The 17168-nt window shown below is 37.8% G+C and overlaps 1 protein-coding gene across 1 annotated transcript in view; it reads right to left on the bottom strand.

Annotated features, from left to right (window-relative positions):
• The window catches only part of adamts6 (ADAM metallopeptidase with thrombospondin type 1 motif, 6), a 124859-nt gene that overhangs the window by 24152 nt on the left and 83539 nt on the right, over positions 1 to 17168 (bottom strand). Inside the window, exons 16-18 of the mRNA XM_073829775.1 lie at positions 16323 to 16446; positions 8172 to 8252; positions 5051 to 5214 (exon numbers count right to left, since the gene is read on the bottom strand). Coding sequence (XP_073685876.1) covers positions 5051 to 5214; positions 8172 to 8252; positions 16323 to 16446 — 369 coding nt within the window. The remainder of the gene's footprint in view (positions 1 to 5050; positions 5215 to 8171; positions 8253 to 16322; positions 16447 to 17168) is intronic.

Raw genomic sequence — 17168 nt, forward strand, 5'->3', positions numbered from 1 at the left:
CATTAGCCATAATGTAACTAATAACTAATTAAACACAAACAATTGCATTATGGATTTGCAAACTGCAAAAGTTTAACTAATAACTATACAAATGTTCCCACGAATATCTATGTTAAAAATAGATGGCGGGATACTTTTCAGTTCATTAGCGAGAAGTTCAAGGTCTACATGGTTAGTTTTGTTACCAACAGGGCTCTCAAGTTTTGGAAAAAGTTTGGAGTGAGATTTTATCTGTTAGGGGAGGAGCCACTCAAATATTTGCAGCAGCGGCCCCACGCAATTCTCTCCAGTTTTTGGTAAAAGTTCAACTATCTATTGTTCATAATTAACCAGCACAAAATAAAAAAAATATAACAACTGGTAGATCTGATAAGTCAAATTCATAAAAATAAAATGTTTTAAATATTTCAAAAATGCATATGTATCAAAAGTAAAAAAAGAAATTTGGCCCCAAACGAGCAAACTAAACAGCAGTGCTCAATGCACATACTGTAAACATACAGGAGGATTGCAGAACTTGCTCATAGCATATATGTCAATCTGTGTGTGTGTTTGTGAAAGAGAGAGGGTACATATTTCAGCTTACTAATGTCATTTTGTATTTCAAGTGTTTATTGCACACTTTGATGCCTTGATGACAGTGGTAGGGGCTTGAACTTAGCTAGAGTAATTAGTTACATGTAATTAAATTATGTAATTTAATTAAAAACGACATTTAACTAATCTGTTACAGTTACTGCGAAATAACAAATATAGTTGAATTACAGTTACTTTTAAAAAATTTTACAATTACAAAGTGGGTTACATGTAAATATTTTGATTGATTTATTTCCCAAATCACATTGACTGCTTTAAAATAAGAGACACCAATGTTTCAGGAGTTAAACAGAGGTGCTAAAGATTTTGTGGTGGCTGTGCTTTAAAATTAAATTATTATAATCTCAATTCAAGTGATGAAGGAAATTGACAGTAATTAGTGTTGAGTGCTACTGTAAGGTAAACCTGCCTGCTTAAAAAGTTTTTAAAAGGATTAACAGTTGAAAACATTCCTTAGAAATTTAGTAATCACATGTAATGTTACATTACCTCTAAAGCAATTGAAATAGATACACTACTTTTAAATTACATTTTAAATAGGGAAATTTAATCTGTAGCCTATTACAGCCTATTTCCAAAGTAACCTTCCCAACAATGTTGATACATTTGTGTTTTGAAATATATAAAACAATTAATTTTATTTGGATGAATTTGTCTGTCTTTTTTAGCAGATTTACCAATTATCTTGTCTTTTCCTTAATTTCAGGCCCACAATTAAGCCGCTTTTCCACTATCGGGCCGAACCGTTCTCAATGCTTAACCGTTCTGTTCCGTGCCGATCCGGGCCAGTCAGTACAGATACGGTTTGATTTTCCACTGTGGTGCAGATAACGGAACTCTTTGGAATGTAAATACAAATGCGTCAAATCGTTGCCTTGGTAACGCAAGAGTAGGCAGCCCCGCTTCTACTGTTATTGTCCTTTTGGACGCGATATGTATGTTTGAGTTTTTTATTTTTTCCCGGCACTGTTTTGAACTTTTCTTAATGCCCTTCTCTGCAAGACACTGCGCTATAATTTTAAAAACTTTTCGTTTCTCTTTGCACCCTCCAGCTGTTTTTGAATTTTTCTTTCTGTCCAAATATCAATATTAGAGCAATGTTTCATCCACAGACCAAAGTGTCTCAGCCATTTATATTTATATTTACCGTATCTGCTTACTGCGCATCCGCTTAGCCTTAGACAGAGCCATAGAGAAACTGGTAGCCAGGCAACAGCGCGGCGACGTCATGCACATGCATTTTACCAGTCCGGTTCAGCACGGTTGTCTAACCGTGCCGAGAATTCCGGGCCGAGAATGGTTTGTAATCGTTCCGTGCCGTACCAGGCTCAGGTGGAAACACAACTGGAACTGTACCCGACCGTTCTAAGAACGATTCGGCCCGATAGTGGAAAAGCGGCTTTAGTTAAAGCTGTTGAAGAACTAATAATTTTGCACAAATTTGGCTATAATCCCCAACGTCAGTTCTCACTATCTTTGATCAAAGGCAAGTGATTTTGTCTAGGAATCGTAAAATGGAAAAACTAAATAAATAAATAAAAATAAAAATGAAAAACCCTGCTGCATTTATTTAGTTTCTAGTAAATACAAATGTCAACGTCCGCTCCGAGACCGCAACGCGACCACCTCCTCAACTGTACTAAACGCTTCCACTGCGAGAGAAAGTGGCAGTCCCGCAACGATTCCACCGCTGGCCTTGTCCCGTGTGTGCGCGTCTACGTTGCCTAGTGACGAACGTGATTGTAGCGGGATCACGTCATATACCAGAAAACAGCAAATTCTAATTTTTTGGCTGGTAGGTGCCATTTAACTCTCAAGACAGCTATGAGCTTGGCAGAGTACTTCTCTCTGCAAAGCCTGCACCTCGTCCATTAACACCATATAGCGGGACAAGTTATCCCTTACTTTTCAGCGTGAGAAATACAAGGTGTGGCGTGAGAGCGTGTGAACTGGTTGAAATGCGTGTGTCTCACGGTGAATGCGTGAGACTTGAGAGCCCTGTTACCAAATTGTGGCAAGGGACACAAATATGTCAGTAGATGGAATTTTAGAGTAGTTCATAGTGGGACAGTGCGCATTCTTTGGTGTCATCAGCTAATCAGTGTTGTCGTGATATCATCTCCCTGCCAGATTGTGTACGTCCGAGGCTGGATGTGCCGACCAAGCAACTGTCATTGAGATGAATGGGAATTTCTCCAGGTATTACAGACCTCCATGGTCTTTTGCACCAAGGATTTTGGCAAAGGAAGTTGGTCTTGGATCGGTGACAGAAAGACAAATACTGAGGTCTTAAAAATGCATGGAATAGAGCAATCAAATCATTAAGAATGGGAGGTTTTTTGGATGAGCCCAACCTCAGTTCAGCTTGAACGAGCACATATTTAGCATATCACATCAGCTTCACTCCTGAATTACTTAGTCAGAGAGCTGTAATTGTGTGTGTGTTATAAATTGGAAAGCCATGTTAACCAGTGTGGGCCACAATGGAATGGCTTGTGGTGCACTGGCCACTTGTATGTTTTCCAGCGGTGCTGCGACCAGACCTGGTATTTCCAGCACTTTTGTCCAGGCGAAAGCGATTGTGGTTGCCGAGACGGGGCTTTTCAGAATGAACACACACACGCGTGCTAAAACATGTGCACATGAGCACTCTCATTTGGCCAGACAGAGGTTTTTAGTGCAAACATATAACGGTTAACTCTGAAACCGCTAGCCAGAGTTCATGTGAGGTTTGTACACAGATGTGGACTTTATTTAGCATGAGCCAAGTAATTTCAAACTGCGCATTCAAAACACAAGCCTGCTCTACAGTATCACTACTGTGACTTTACTATAAGACAACTTGACTATATGAGATTTTATAGTCTGACAGTAATTCAAAAGGAAAGGCCTGTATTGTTGTGCAAAACCCATTCCAGTTGGAAATTCTATTTAACTGAAGATTTAATTTCTACATTTTTTATGTTGTAGCTAGAATGTAAATTGTGTCCAATTTTGTAAAACTAATTGTGACCCCAGACCACAAAACCAGTCATAAGGGTCAATTTTCTGAAATTGAGATTTATACATCATCTGAAAGCTTAATAAATAAGCTTTCCATTGATGTATGGTTTGTTAGGACAATATTTGGCCGAGATACAACTATGAAACTCTGGAATCTGAGGGTGCAAAAAAATCTAAATATTGAGAAAATTGCTTATAAAGTTGTCCAAATGAAGTTCTTAGCAATGCATATTATTAATCAAACATTTTTGATATATTTATGGTAGGAAATTGACAAAATATCTTCATGGAATATGATGTTTACTTATTAACCTAATGATAAAAATTATAATTTTGACCCATACACTGTATTTTTGGCTATTGCTACAAATATACCCATGCTACTTAAGACTGTTTTTTTGGTCCAGGGTCACAATTTAATAAAAACAAAAAAACAGTCAGACATATTGCTTCATTCTGTACATTTAAATAATATGTATTTAAATTTTTTTCATAGTGTGAAATATGCTTCATGTCAAACTTTAAAGAGACACTTTAAACTAGCTACTGTAATTAAACAGACAAATGTTGTCACGTTACATCTGAATATTGTATATAAAACACTACTCAAAAAATGAGTAGTTACATAAAACTAGTTTACATAAAACTTCAGTGAATTTGTCACAAACAAGATTGTTATGTACTTTTAAATGATGTTACATATTTTTAAAACATTAGCCATAATGTAACTAATAGCTAATTAAACACAAACAATTGCATTATGCATTTGCAAACAAGTTTAACAACTAATAACTATACAAATGTTCTCACATATATCTATGTTATGTACTTTATGGGTTTTAACAAACAATTTTTGCATACTTACAAATATTGTGTTTTAAAACATTATCCATTGCTTAAAAATACTTTTCAAAAACTTTAGATAGCTTAAAAACTACTTAAACATTGTAACACATTTAAATTTGAATGTACTTTCAAACAACTTTACACATTTTAACAACTAACTGATTAATCAAACATTGCTGGATGATTGCATCATGTACTTTCAAATAACTGTGTTGTAAAACACCAGTCATAATGTAAAAAAATAACATTTTACCAAAACTTTAGATAACTAATAAGTACTTAAACATAGTCAAATAATTGCTATGTACTTTCAAAAAAACTTACTTTTTAATAACTAATAACTTAAAAAAAGTTAGTAAAAATTAAGTTCTACAAACTACTTTACATGTTTTAAAACACTAGTCATAAAATGTTTTGTAAAGCATCAAATTTGCTGATTCTTTGTCATAAATAACTAAAAAATAACTAAACTAAAATGCATTTTACATCAAAAAGTTCCATAATTGTTACAGAAAGGAAAGTGGAGAATATCCAACATATACTTCTAGAACACTAGCACTACTAACACTACTCCGTTCTTTATATTAAATAAAGATGTACTCACCATAACCACCAAATTTTCAGTGGTGGCCCCTAGAGCTTCTAGCGATTCGGGTTCATCGGTCGGCCTCTTGTAGTGGAAGGCTGTTCCTGCGATGTCAAATTTGCGGGGCCAGTCGATGGTCCAGGCTCCGTTGATGTAATAGTCATCCCCCTCCGATTTCAAAGCTGTGACAAGCGAGAGCTCCAGTTAATAACCCGACACGAGCGAGATGCTGCCAAGCAGAGAGAGTGAAGTCATCGCTGTCATTCATCAACATGATGAGCATCATCTTACAGAGGAGCTCAGGCTTCCTGATGTCATGGGCAATTTTCCCTCTCGCTTTCAGATGCTGTGCAGCTTGTAGATCTAACTTACCAAGTTCAGGTGAAAGTCTGCTTTCCTTACAAACACCGTAGCTACTCAGTTGTCAAAACAAAGATCTCATCTCAAAGCATAACACACCTCAAAATATTCACTCTTGTCTTGATTCAGACTGGGCCAAATTGTAGAAGAACAATCCAGATGTTTATTTTTCTTTACTCACTCAAGCCAAAGACACCTTTTTTTTTTTCTTAAAGGTATTTTCCAAACAAAGAAATGAATGGTACTTTTAATAAATCTTTCAAATGGTAACACTTACATTAAAGATGAAGATGTTTTATTTTACATTGGACAGGTTACTCCATCATGGTGGAATGAAACTTTTAGCCAAAAATTGTCTGGTAAAATCTTGGTGCTAATATTTGGCTCAACTGGCTTAAGCAAATTATAGCCCACTATCAGTTGTGAATTACGAAAATGCAACTATAGATTTTCCAAAAAGAATTGCTCAAAAAAGAATAAAAATCAATAGTGTCACGATATATAGTGGTTATATATAGATGATACTAAATGCCAGCTGGTTCTTGCAAGTTTCATAATTGAAAGTGACATGGCAAGTTTTTATATGAGGGTCATTGACGTATAAGGCCAATTTTAAAATACAAAAAAATAATATCTATTGTAATTGTTCAAACATTAAGAGTGTGTCCATTAATTCATATAAAAATGTTAAATTAAGTGATTTTAGTGTTTTTTTTTTCATCTTGGTCGTAGCTTTAAAAATGTCATGTGGTGCGACCATGATTTATATTAAAATTATTTCATTTCCTTAACATGCTTTACATTTTTTTAAGATGTTCTCAGTAATTGAAGTGTTTAGAAACAAAGTATTTGCATTTCTTTTGAGTTTTAGTAAAACATGATCTCATATTTTCTATAATTTCAGAGTTGCCTTCTTAAATGTAGTTAGCAGACCTATTTTTCTTGTAAACTGTATAAAACTGATACAAATGTTTTAAAAATACCATTCACTTAAGCATACTGTAGCAGTGATCCATATTTCAACTACATAAATAAGATATTTTATTTCTAATTTAATACAGTTATTGCTATTATTGGTCGCACCACATGATGAGTGGTCGCTCCAAATGACACAAAGAACTCCAGTAATTTCTGAACTTTTTCAGATGTTTTTTTTTTCTTTTTTTCTTTTTCTGAACAATTAAGAGTAGCAGTAGCAGTAGTATTTTTACTAGTAGTAACATAAACCACCTGAAATGACCCAAAAGCATAAAAATCTGTACCAAATTATACTAAAATAAAGTATTTTATGTATAAAAACCATCAATTGAATATAAAAGCACAAAAACTGCCAGTCTGGGACATATATCTATAATGGAAAACACTCTGCAGTGGTCGCACCACATGATTTTTTTAAAATTCATGTAAATTTTACATGAAATAACTTAGTATTTATAGTTTTTTTGAGGTCATACCACATGATATCCAAATGTGGTAACTACATACCAGCCGATAAAAATGTTTTATTTTTACATTTAAAAGAGAGTTACAAATCTGCTCGATGCTTCCATGGGTCCTTGGCCAATTGGTATATGATGCAATGTCCTATCTTTGAATGGACTGCAACATAAAAGTCCCAAAATGGTAGTTTCTTGATAGTCGCACCACATGATATTTCATAAAATGAAAATCATCAGTTTGTTTGTATATTATGATGAAAATATATATAGAAATGCTTTGCAATTTTATACAAGATTACAAAACACTTTGGAAAACATGCCAAACAGTGCAGAAAGTTAATCTGAATAAATTTAGGGTAATTTCAAATATGTTTCCGAAACAAAAGTTATGGCCAGACAGTTGCACCACATGATATTTTGACACTTTGAATAACAGAAAAATGACAAATAACTAATGTTTTTTAAAAGTTAAAGTGAGTACATACATGGGAGAGGTACTTCATATATATGGCATATTTTTGTACACATTTAAACCAAGTTTTAGGCATCACGTCATTGACCCATGAATGCATAACGCCATACGTTCTTCAAAACTTTGTTTGGAACAAACTAACTGAAAATAATAGAATTACCCTCAAACTATCAGTTATATAACACATTGGGCAAAAAAAAAAAAAAAACAGAAAGATAAGAAGACAGTTGTTTCAGGAAGAAACGAAAAGAACTGACTAATGTTAAACATTAAATGAACCAATTCTGCAAGCATGCTTTCATTATTAGCCAAATATTTGTCAAACATTAAGGATCTCAAGGCCATTTCAAAATATTCTCACTTTAAACAGGGCCATGTGTTTATGTTTGACAAATGTGGCATGCATGTGAAAGTCTAAAGGAGACAATGTGTTTTACAATTTCCTTAAATACGCCGCTCGCAAGCCCTTTGGCGCTGATGTTGGCCACCGCTGTGCTAGAACATCAGACAACTTATCTTCCTTTCATACGGCTAGAAAAACCTCTACATCAACATGATAGACAACAAAACCAACAAGCTGTCATACACGCTAGCTATATTTATGTTTGCACTCAAAACAACTTAATTGGACCCGCTTGTTTGATTGTTTTAATTAGTTACATGGCTGAGAACCATGATGGTTTTACTCAGCTTGTGGTTGGGAAAAGACAAAAGGCAATGAACAAATATAAGACATCAGAGTGAGGATGACTGTCAGATTGATCCAGATTTACACCCACAACAAAGCCTAAAACAAACCATTTCAGCACTTTTGTATCCAGTATGGCTTCACGAACAAAGCTTTAAGAAGATAAATACAAACACTCACCGATGTAGTTCTTTGACACAGCCACTTCCCTGATTTCAATATGAACCGATCCTTTTGGTATCTGGACGACCTCCATATAACCTACAAAAATGCACAATTTGTTTTAGAAAATAAAGAAAAACTTGAATTTCACTCATATAACAGCACTATTTTGCAGTTGTCTGTAAATGTACATACATGTACGTCTTGTTTTAGCAGTATGTTTTTAGCATCGCCTAATTAGATCGCCTAATCAACTAGTCTGCCCAACATATGTAATTAGTTTTTATATTTTTTGTGTCAAATGAATTGCTATGACATGCTATAATTCAATTCGCATTTAGCATGCTGCGAGATTTAGCACTGTTACTATCTCTCTCAAGTTTCATCTTTGAATTTATTCTTTATAAAGCACTAATACTACAACATGCAAACTGTAGACCTCTTTGGCCACTGTGTCACAATTTTTTTTAAGTGTCTAGCCACAAGAGTTGTTAAGATTTTCAAAAAAAAATTTATGAAAGTTGTGGTTTTGCAGTTTCCTATGGAAGCCCGTTTCCGTCACTGACTAAAAATGTATATAATTATATAATTAATTCTGACTTTTTTCAGAATTGTGAGATATAAACTCACAATTGCAAGTTATAAAGTCAGAATTGTGAGATAAGAACTTGCAATTCTGAGAAATAAAGTCAGAATTGCGTGATATAAACTCACAATTGCAAGTTATAACGTCCGAATTCTGAGATATAAACTCACAATTCTGAGAAATTAAGTCAAAATTGTGTGCTAAAATTGTGAGGTATTAAGTCAGAACTGTGAGATATAAACTCACAATTGCAAGTTATAACGTCCGAATTCTGAGATATAAACTCACAATTCTGAGAAATTAAGTCAAAATTGTGTGCTAAAATTGTGAGGTATTAAGTCAGAACTGTGAGATATAAACTCGCAATTCTGTGAACATATCAGTGTTTTTTTTCTCAGTACTGGACTTCATAACTCACAACTGCGAGTTTATATCTCACAATTTTGAGAAAAAAGTCAGAATTGCGATATATAATTGCAGTTGCAATTCTGACTTTTTTTTTACAATTGTTTCTCCATCTAGTGTGTATCTCGTAATTCTGACTTCATAACTTGCAATTGTGCGTTTATATCTCACAGTTTTGAGAAAAAAGACAGAATTGTGAGTTTATATAACGCAATTCTGAGAAAAAAAATGAAATTGCGAGATGTTAACTCGCATTTGCCTTTTTGACTTTTTATTCAGTATCGTAACTCTGTGACTCCAAAAATTCACAATTTCTAGTTTATATCTCACAATTTTGAGAAAAAAAAGTCAGAATTACGATACAAACTTGCAATTGTGAGAAAAAAAAGTCAGAATTGCGATATATAATTGCAGTCGCAATTCTGACTTTTTTTCTTACAATTGCAAGTTTGTATCTCATAATTCTGACTTCATAACTTGCAATTGTGCGTTTATATCTCAAAAAGTCAGAATTGTGAGTTTATATAACCCAGATCTGAGAAAAAAAGTCAGAAATGCGAGATGTAAACTCGCAATTGCCTTTTTTACTTTTTATTCAGTATCGAAACTCCAAAAAGAAAATCTTTTTCATGCATTTTTACTTCCAAGAATTAATTTGTAACCCGTCTTAAAATTTTTATGGCTAATTCTTATTAGTTCCATCTTGTAAACTCCTCCAGACAATGAGAATTCCAGCACGTTCAAAGAAAACCTAACTAACTTAGCAACAGCAAATTCATTACAAGAGAAGAATCTACACCGTACCCTTCACTCCCCCACAAAGTTTCAGATGATTTACCAGCTATACCTTAAAAGGAGAAAACAGTCCCTTACTACAGAGAATACTTTTGGATGCGGCCCGACAACGTGTGCAATATTACAAGTTTTATTGATTCTCTCACTGGATGATGCAATTAATACTCATATATTGTGTTACCGCTTCTATTTTGACAACTTGTTTCTTGACCCAAAAACAAAAGCTTTATCATTGGTTGTCTGATGAAAAAAAACCCACAGCATTTCCATGAAAAATGTCGAGTTTGACCAAAGCACCCCATTGGCCCCCTGACAGGAGCCACTGCCAAAAAGACAATGCGTTCCTCCGCTCGCTTGTGCTGTGCTTTCTTCAAGTGGGATTTCTCTAGTGGAAAGCGATTAAAAACTTGTCGCGTTTGGCAAGCGTGCGGCCCGCTCTCTGGAATGGGATTCTGAAGGGAGAGATCGGTCGTGGTGCTCCTCTTCTTTCATACAGCTCAGCAGTGGCTTGTGGATTTCACCACATTGTATTTAATGTTTTTGAACGGCTTCAGAAATGTCAAGTATGTAAAGCAATATGGACAATGACAGGGATAACTGCCCTAGATATATGTTTAAAGTGGTGGTGAAAGGACATTTGCATCTTAAGACCCCAATATGTTTAAGACAAAGCTCTTTTTTGTTCTTCATTTAGGGGTAAAAAGAAGTTTTATGTATGTAAGGAATGATTTATGGTTAGTGAACACCCTGACACCAAAATACGTAAGTATGTGATGCCTCTGTTGGGAAAAGTTACTTTTAAAAGTAATGCATTGCAATATTGTGTTACTTCATAAAAAAGTAACTAACTGCATTATTTAGTTACTCTAAATGTAAAGTAATGCATTATGTTACTTTTGCATTACTTTTTGTCACCTGGGCTGGGCTTGCTCATTTTATTTTATTTTTTAAATATCAAACAACCCTAAAGTTATATTTTTGCCCACTGTAAAGACCCTTTCACACCAAAACTTTAATTAATAATCATCAGACCGAAGGAAGTGCCTCTGCATGTTACTTCTGATTTCTCTCAACACAAGGGCAGGAGAAATGTCAGCGAATAAAATTACTTGCGTTAAAAATAAAATAACTTGCGTTACTTATTTGAAAAAGTAACTCTGATATTTCTTTGTAAATTTAAAAGTAATGTTACTTTGAAAAGTAATATGATTACTTAACTCACATTACTTATGCAAGTGTGCATTGTGTACTTTGATCTCAATAACCAAATCAACACACACACACACACACAAAAAAAAAAAACAGAGATGAGAAAACAGCAGTTAAGAAAGCATCTGATCATAGTGATGTGGATATTTGCACCAAGTCCCATCACATTTATTACAATATATTGCTTTTAAGCAGCGTAACCATATGTCCATTTTTTCCCAGACATGGCCTGGCTGGAATTTGTAAATTACCTGAAAATTACCTGAAATTTCCGGGTTTTTCAAATGTTTTCATACTTGCTGAAGGTAATGACTAAAAAGCAGTCTGACCAATAGTAAGTAGGCATTGTACATAGTCGACCAATCGTAGTGTCCGATAAGGTGGGCCTACAGAGAATGGTCATAGCCAGAGCTTAATTTTTGCCAGAACAAGCCGAATCCGGCACCTCATGGTGGATCCCCCTCCTCACACGCCAATAAAAGACGTAAGACGTTTGTGCTGACCTATAACGTGTATATATTTCATGAAAAATATTCTATTATGAGCGTGATTACTGCACATTTAAATTTGAAATAAAGTGTGCAAAAGACGGGGCTCTTTGGCTGCTCTCACAAGACAGAATGCATTGATCCAATACTGATATACAGGGTCGGCGCCTAAGTGCACTAAATTCCCTTTTTAAAGAAAAAATAACCTGTTTCTGAACATATATTGATAGATCTATGTAGACTACTAATGTAGGTGCATAGCCTAGATAAAGTTCATATACAAAATATTTTCATATCCAACTTATGCAAAAATACAGCGGGGAAAACACAAACATGAATCTTGTACATAAAATAATTTTTATAAATAAAATGTTTGGATTTTTGTTTTAATTGTCAGAATCTATCATAAATTAAACAAACAAACAAACAAACAAACAAACAAACAAACAAACAAAAAGACAGACTCATTGCAGAATACTAATGTAAATTTTTAACCCAGAGTAAGAATTTTTAACAATTAATCAACTGTTTAACCCTCTAAGCGCCAAAGTCGAAAAATTGCGACAAGACGTCATACTTAAGAGGAAAAATAAAACAGATAAGTCATATTTAAGTCGCATTTTATTACATTCAGGCCTATAATGTTACAATGTATAAATAATATAAACACTATAAACATCTGCTATAGACAAATTATAGGTTTGTAAACATTCGGGATGCACGCGCATCATGGTTGCAGAAAACCCCGGGACAAATAGCCTTTACAGCTAGAGAATTACATGGATACTCTACAAAATAGCTAGATTTAAATAAGATTATAGATTATATTGATTAGATGTCATTTTCAAAATGTTCTCCACTTATTACAAGAGCTTGTAACCCAGCAATAAGCACTGTTATTCAACGAAATTGACGTTAGACAGTGGGATAGTCCTATAGATCCGAAACAGGGATGACTTTTCATAGGCGAAGCCTATCTGGTGGCAGAAAACTCATAGTCTGTCCGTTTAAACGTCTGTGTAGCTTATATTCTATAAAAATGATTTGCATTCTGATTTTGACATCAAAATGCACAAACATGTTTTTTTTTCTCTTGTTCCATGGATTTTACTTGTTTACCTCCACTTGTTACCAGTGTTTTTCTGCAACCACAATGCACGCGCAACTGAAAGGAAAGTTGGGCTCATCATAGCCTACCTCTGTCATTTGGCACAAATCCAAATGTTTCAATATTCGCAATGTATTTGAAGCTAAGCTATTATTCAGGTAAACTAGGCTTTGAAGTTCACACGCATTCCAATATCGAAGGAAAAAAAATCATAAGCAAATATGTGCCACACTGGACCGGTGCTCACGCTAAATGGAATGGCACTGTGCGATTGTTACGGGTGTGTGCAGGACGAGACGAGACGATAGACGGTATTCAAACAAATAACTATATTTAATATCAATCTTCAAGAGGAACAAGGCAGGAACAGGCAGGAACAGAGATCTTCACACACTTCACTCAACATTAAGGACCGACAATAAACTCAAGAAACAGACAGACTTATAAATGGTGACTAATCATTGAACACAGGTGACGGTGATGACACAAACGAGGACTAAACCAAATGATCACAAAATGACAGGGGGAGACAATGGGGAAAAACCAAGTACAAAACAGACATGAATGTAACATTACGCCCCCCTCCGCATAGGCGCGTCCTCGCGCCGTAGAAGGAACACAAAACGGATGAGAGGGGCGACAAAACAGGACACCAGAGTCAATAAAGGAGGAGGCTTGAGTTGAGGACGCAACCCCGGGAGGGGGACCAAAACAAAAGTCAACATAGTCCAGGGGGGCGACGATGGAGGGAGGAGCCAGGGAAGAAACAGGAGGGACCTGAAGCAGGAGAGCAGGACCCAGATCGCAGCCAGGATGACGGCCCACGGTGGAGCCGACGGAGGGAGAAGCCATGGTGGAGGAAGGACCGCCGACTCCAGGGGGCCGACCGACAGAGGCGGAGCAGTTGGCAGAGGAACCCGAGGCAGAGATGGAGAGCCGAGGGACCAGGGCGACACCGCGGATCCGGAGGGCCAAGGCGGAACCGGAGGCTCTGGCGGCCGAGGCGGAGGCGGAGATCCGGAGGTCCGCGGCTGAGCCGGAGCGACAGAGGACAAAGGCGACGCTGTCGGGAAGGAGGAGCCTGACAGAGCCGGAGGGACAGAGGGACGAGGCGAAGCCAGAGGAGTGGAGTCCCGAGGCGGCGGATGGTCGACGACTGACCAAGGCGGAGCCGGAAGGACGATGGGCCCGGTGGAGCTGGTGGGCCGACGGGCGACGGTGGAGCTGAGGGCGTAGAGAGCCATGGTGGAGCCGCAGGGTCGGAGGTCCGAGGTGGAGATCTGGGTTGCGAGGCTGGAGGCGGAGCTGAGGGATCCTCCAGCCCTGCCACCGATGTTGAATGGCAGCCCTGCGGCGAGCCCACTGCATGGATGGTGGGCTGAGGGTGAGCAAGGGGACTGGCTGATGAACTCCGGGACTCTGGACAGCTGGACGGAACCAGCGGGGACTCAGGACGGCTGGGCGGAACCAGCGGGGACCAGGCAGATTCAGACAGAAGAGGGCGGGTGGGAGGGAAGTTCATGCCAGCCAGTGGCTCAGAGAAAAAGTCTATTAAATCAGGCGCGTTATACTCCACAACTTCGGAGAAGAAGTCAATTAAGTCCCCAGAGATGTCTTCCAGCTCACCCCCAGCGGTGTTGCAGTGGGCAGGCTCTCCATTTCCCTCACCTGCTCCACGTCGCAATCCACCGTCGCAGATGTAGAATCCGGCTCACGCATCTGATCAGTCGGAGAGGGCTCTGGCTCTGTCGCTCGCGGCTCTAGTCCCTCATCCGCGGTGTGCTCGGGTTCGTGCTCTGCGTGTCGGGGTGGTGGTTTGCTGCTCTCTGGGTCAAGAGTGGGGCTGACGTCCTCCTCGATGAAGCCGACAGTCCAGGAAGATCTACAGGATGCCAGCACCCACTCGATGTATTCGGCGATGCTCTCTCGAGGACCCTCCCCGGACAGCTGCGCTTTGGTGGTGGTGTTAAGTCCCTTACGATAGAACGTGCACAGGCAGCTGTCCGGGTAATGTGTCAGCGGTGCGAGGAACACAAAGTCTCTTGTGTGGTCCTCGAGAGAGCGGTTCCCCTGCTCCAGGAGGATAATGAGGACGTTGGGGTATTAAATAAAATAAAATTAAATAAAACACTGATACAAAAAAAACGGAAAAGAAACGCAGGGGAAGACGCCGTGAACGGTTTCGGTCGGTCCTTCTGTTAGGGGTGTGTGCAGGACGAGACGAGACGATAGACGGTATTCAAACAAATAACTATATTTAATATCAATCTTCAAGAGGAACAAGGCAGGAACAGGCAGGAACAGAGTTCACACACTTCACTCAACATTAAGGACCGACAATAAACTCAAGAAACAGACAGACTTATAAATGGTGACTAATCATTGAACACAGGTGACGGTGATGACACAAACGAGGACTAAACCAAATGATCACAAAATGACAGGGGGAGACAATGGGGAAAAACCAAGTACAAAACAGACATGAATGTAACAGCGATCAAACAGCTGAAATATAAAATACTAATTTTTGGTCATATAGTAAAGGCATTTTACTATATGGATATGACAATGTTAATGTATTTGGTCTTGGCGGAATAGATCTGCTACGCTGCTGCTGCAAGCAAGTCCAGAACTTGCTACTGCCAAAGCATATGGTGATACGGTGCTGTGAGTATTTAAGACATACTGCTGCTGCACAAATAGCATAAAATAACCCAAAGCAGGTCTATACAGGTGGAGCTGGGGAAGGTGGAGGGTTTCAGAGGAATTCAAGTGAATTCTACCATCCATTTAAATAGCTGCAAGCTCATTGGTTGCGTATGCAGCATGAACCAATCAGCTTGAGCCAAGTTGTATAACTAATGTGATATCATTAGTTCCGTTAACAAGCCATCAGCCTGCGCCATATAGAGTTTCATGGCAGAATTAGGTATAATTTGAAACTACAAAGTGCAAAGTGTTAGCAGTTTGAAGATTGAAGAATATTAGCAAAGTTTATTAGAATTCTTTCTAAACACTGTTCCGTTCTTATTTCGTTCTGGAACCTAAACTGAAAAATAACGAATTGAAATGTTTTAAAACAACGCTGTTAATCACAAGCTGATCCACCAATGTGATTAAGTCACATGCCGGATCCAGTACCCCACTTTGTTCCAGGACCTCGCAATTGACAAATTAAGCACTGGTCATAGCAATTCAAATACACATATATAAATGTTCAAACATGTTTATCAGTCGAACGGACCTTTTCTGTAAAGTTCAAAGTCCTGAAACAAACTCCAAACGAACTTTGTTTTGGCCTGATTTTGCATGAATGACATCACAGCAGTTTGTTCTTTGATTTGACCTGAAGTATATAGAGTTCTTTAGTAATTCTCCAGTTCATGGTTCAATGCGGCCCGTAATCAAACCTTTCAATATTTGTGTTACACCAAACGCCTACTTACCAACCTGATACACCTAGTAGATTGTCCAACACATTCTCATTGCAATGCGTAATAGCTCATACGAGATGGTGAAATGGTAAGATATTGAATATGTGTTATTTACGATGAGTGTATAATGAGTGACCTCCTGACCTCCTCTGGGCAGCGAATCGTTGAACAGTCCTTCCGTGACCTCACACGTACTGCCGTCCCCACCGCACACACGGCATCTGTCCTCCTTGGCATCCGAGCCCAGGATGTTATCACAGCCAACATGCTGGAAAGACACAGAGGCAGGGTGTTTCAGTGCAGGGGAACACGGCATTCTCAGACCGTGACTATCTGATTCAAAGGAAAACGTCATTCACACAGCTGTATTGAGTCAGAATATGACACCAAAAGATGAATGGTTTTGGTTTTGCTTCAGGCACGTGATTTTACGCTGGACATCAAGACAGTAACAAAATTATTTACAGCACTGTACAAAATGTCCTTTAAATCAAACAGTGAAATTCGTTGGTATGACAGGCTGATTATGAAAATTGACATTTTTGTAAGTCCATAAACAATAGCAGAAGCATGAGTAACAGTATTTATATTTCTAGTGTTTTGTTTCTAAATATCAATTGAATTTTGTTGGTTTTATGCTCTCGGCAGCCAATAATTCACCACACAAAACACATTGTGGTCAACACAAACCAGGTTTATTCATGTTGTGTCAAAGTTTCTTTTATCTTACGTGGTTTCGCTCATGAGGGCATGTCACGCAACCTGTCCATGCTGGCATCTTGACTGGCTTCTAACAAAATTACAGATGAATTTGTGCCAAAATACCACTGAGTCTGACTTGGCACACAACCTTTGATGTATAAAAATGGCAATATGCACTAAATTGCTAATATCTCACTTAACACTGGATATTGCAGATATACACTGCCACTCAAAAGTTTGGGATCAGACTTGTAATCTCTCTTATGCTCATCATTTATTTGATCAAAA

Source organism: Garra rufa, chromosome 23 (assembly GCF_049309525.1).
Source record: "Garra rufa chromosome 23, GarRuf1.0, whole genome shotgun sequence".
Taxonomy (NCBI): domain Eukaryota; kingdom Metazoa; phylum Chordata; class Actinopteri; order Cypriniformes; family Cyprinidae; genus Garra; species Garra rufa.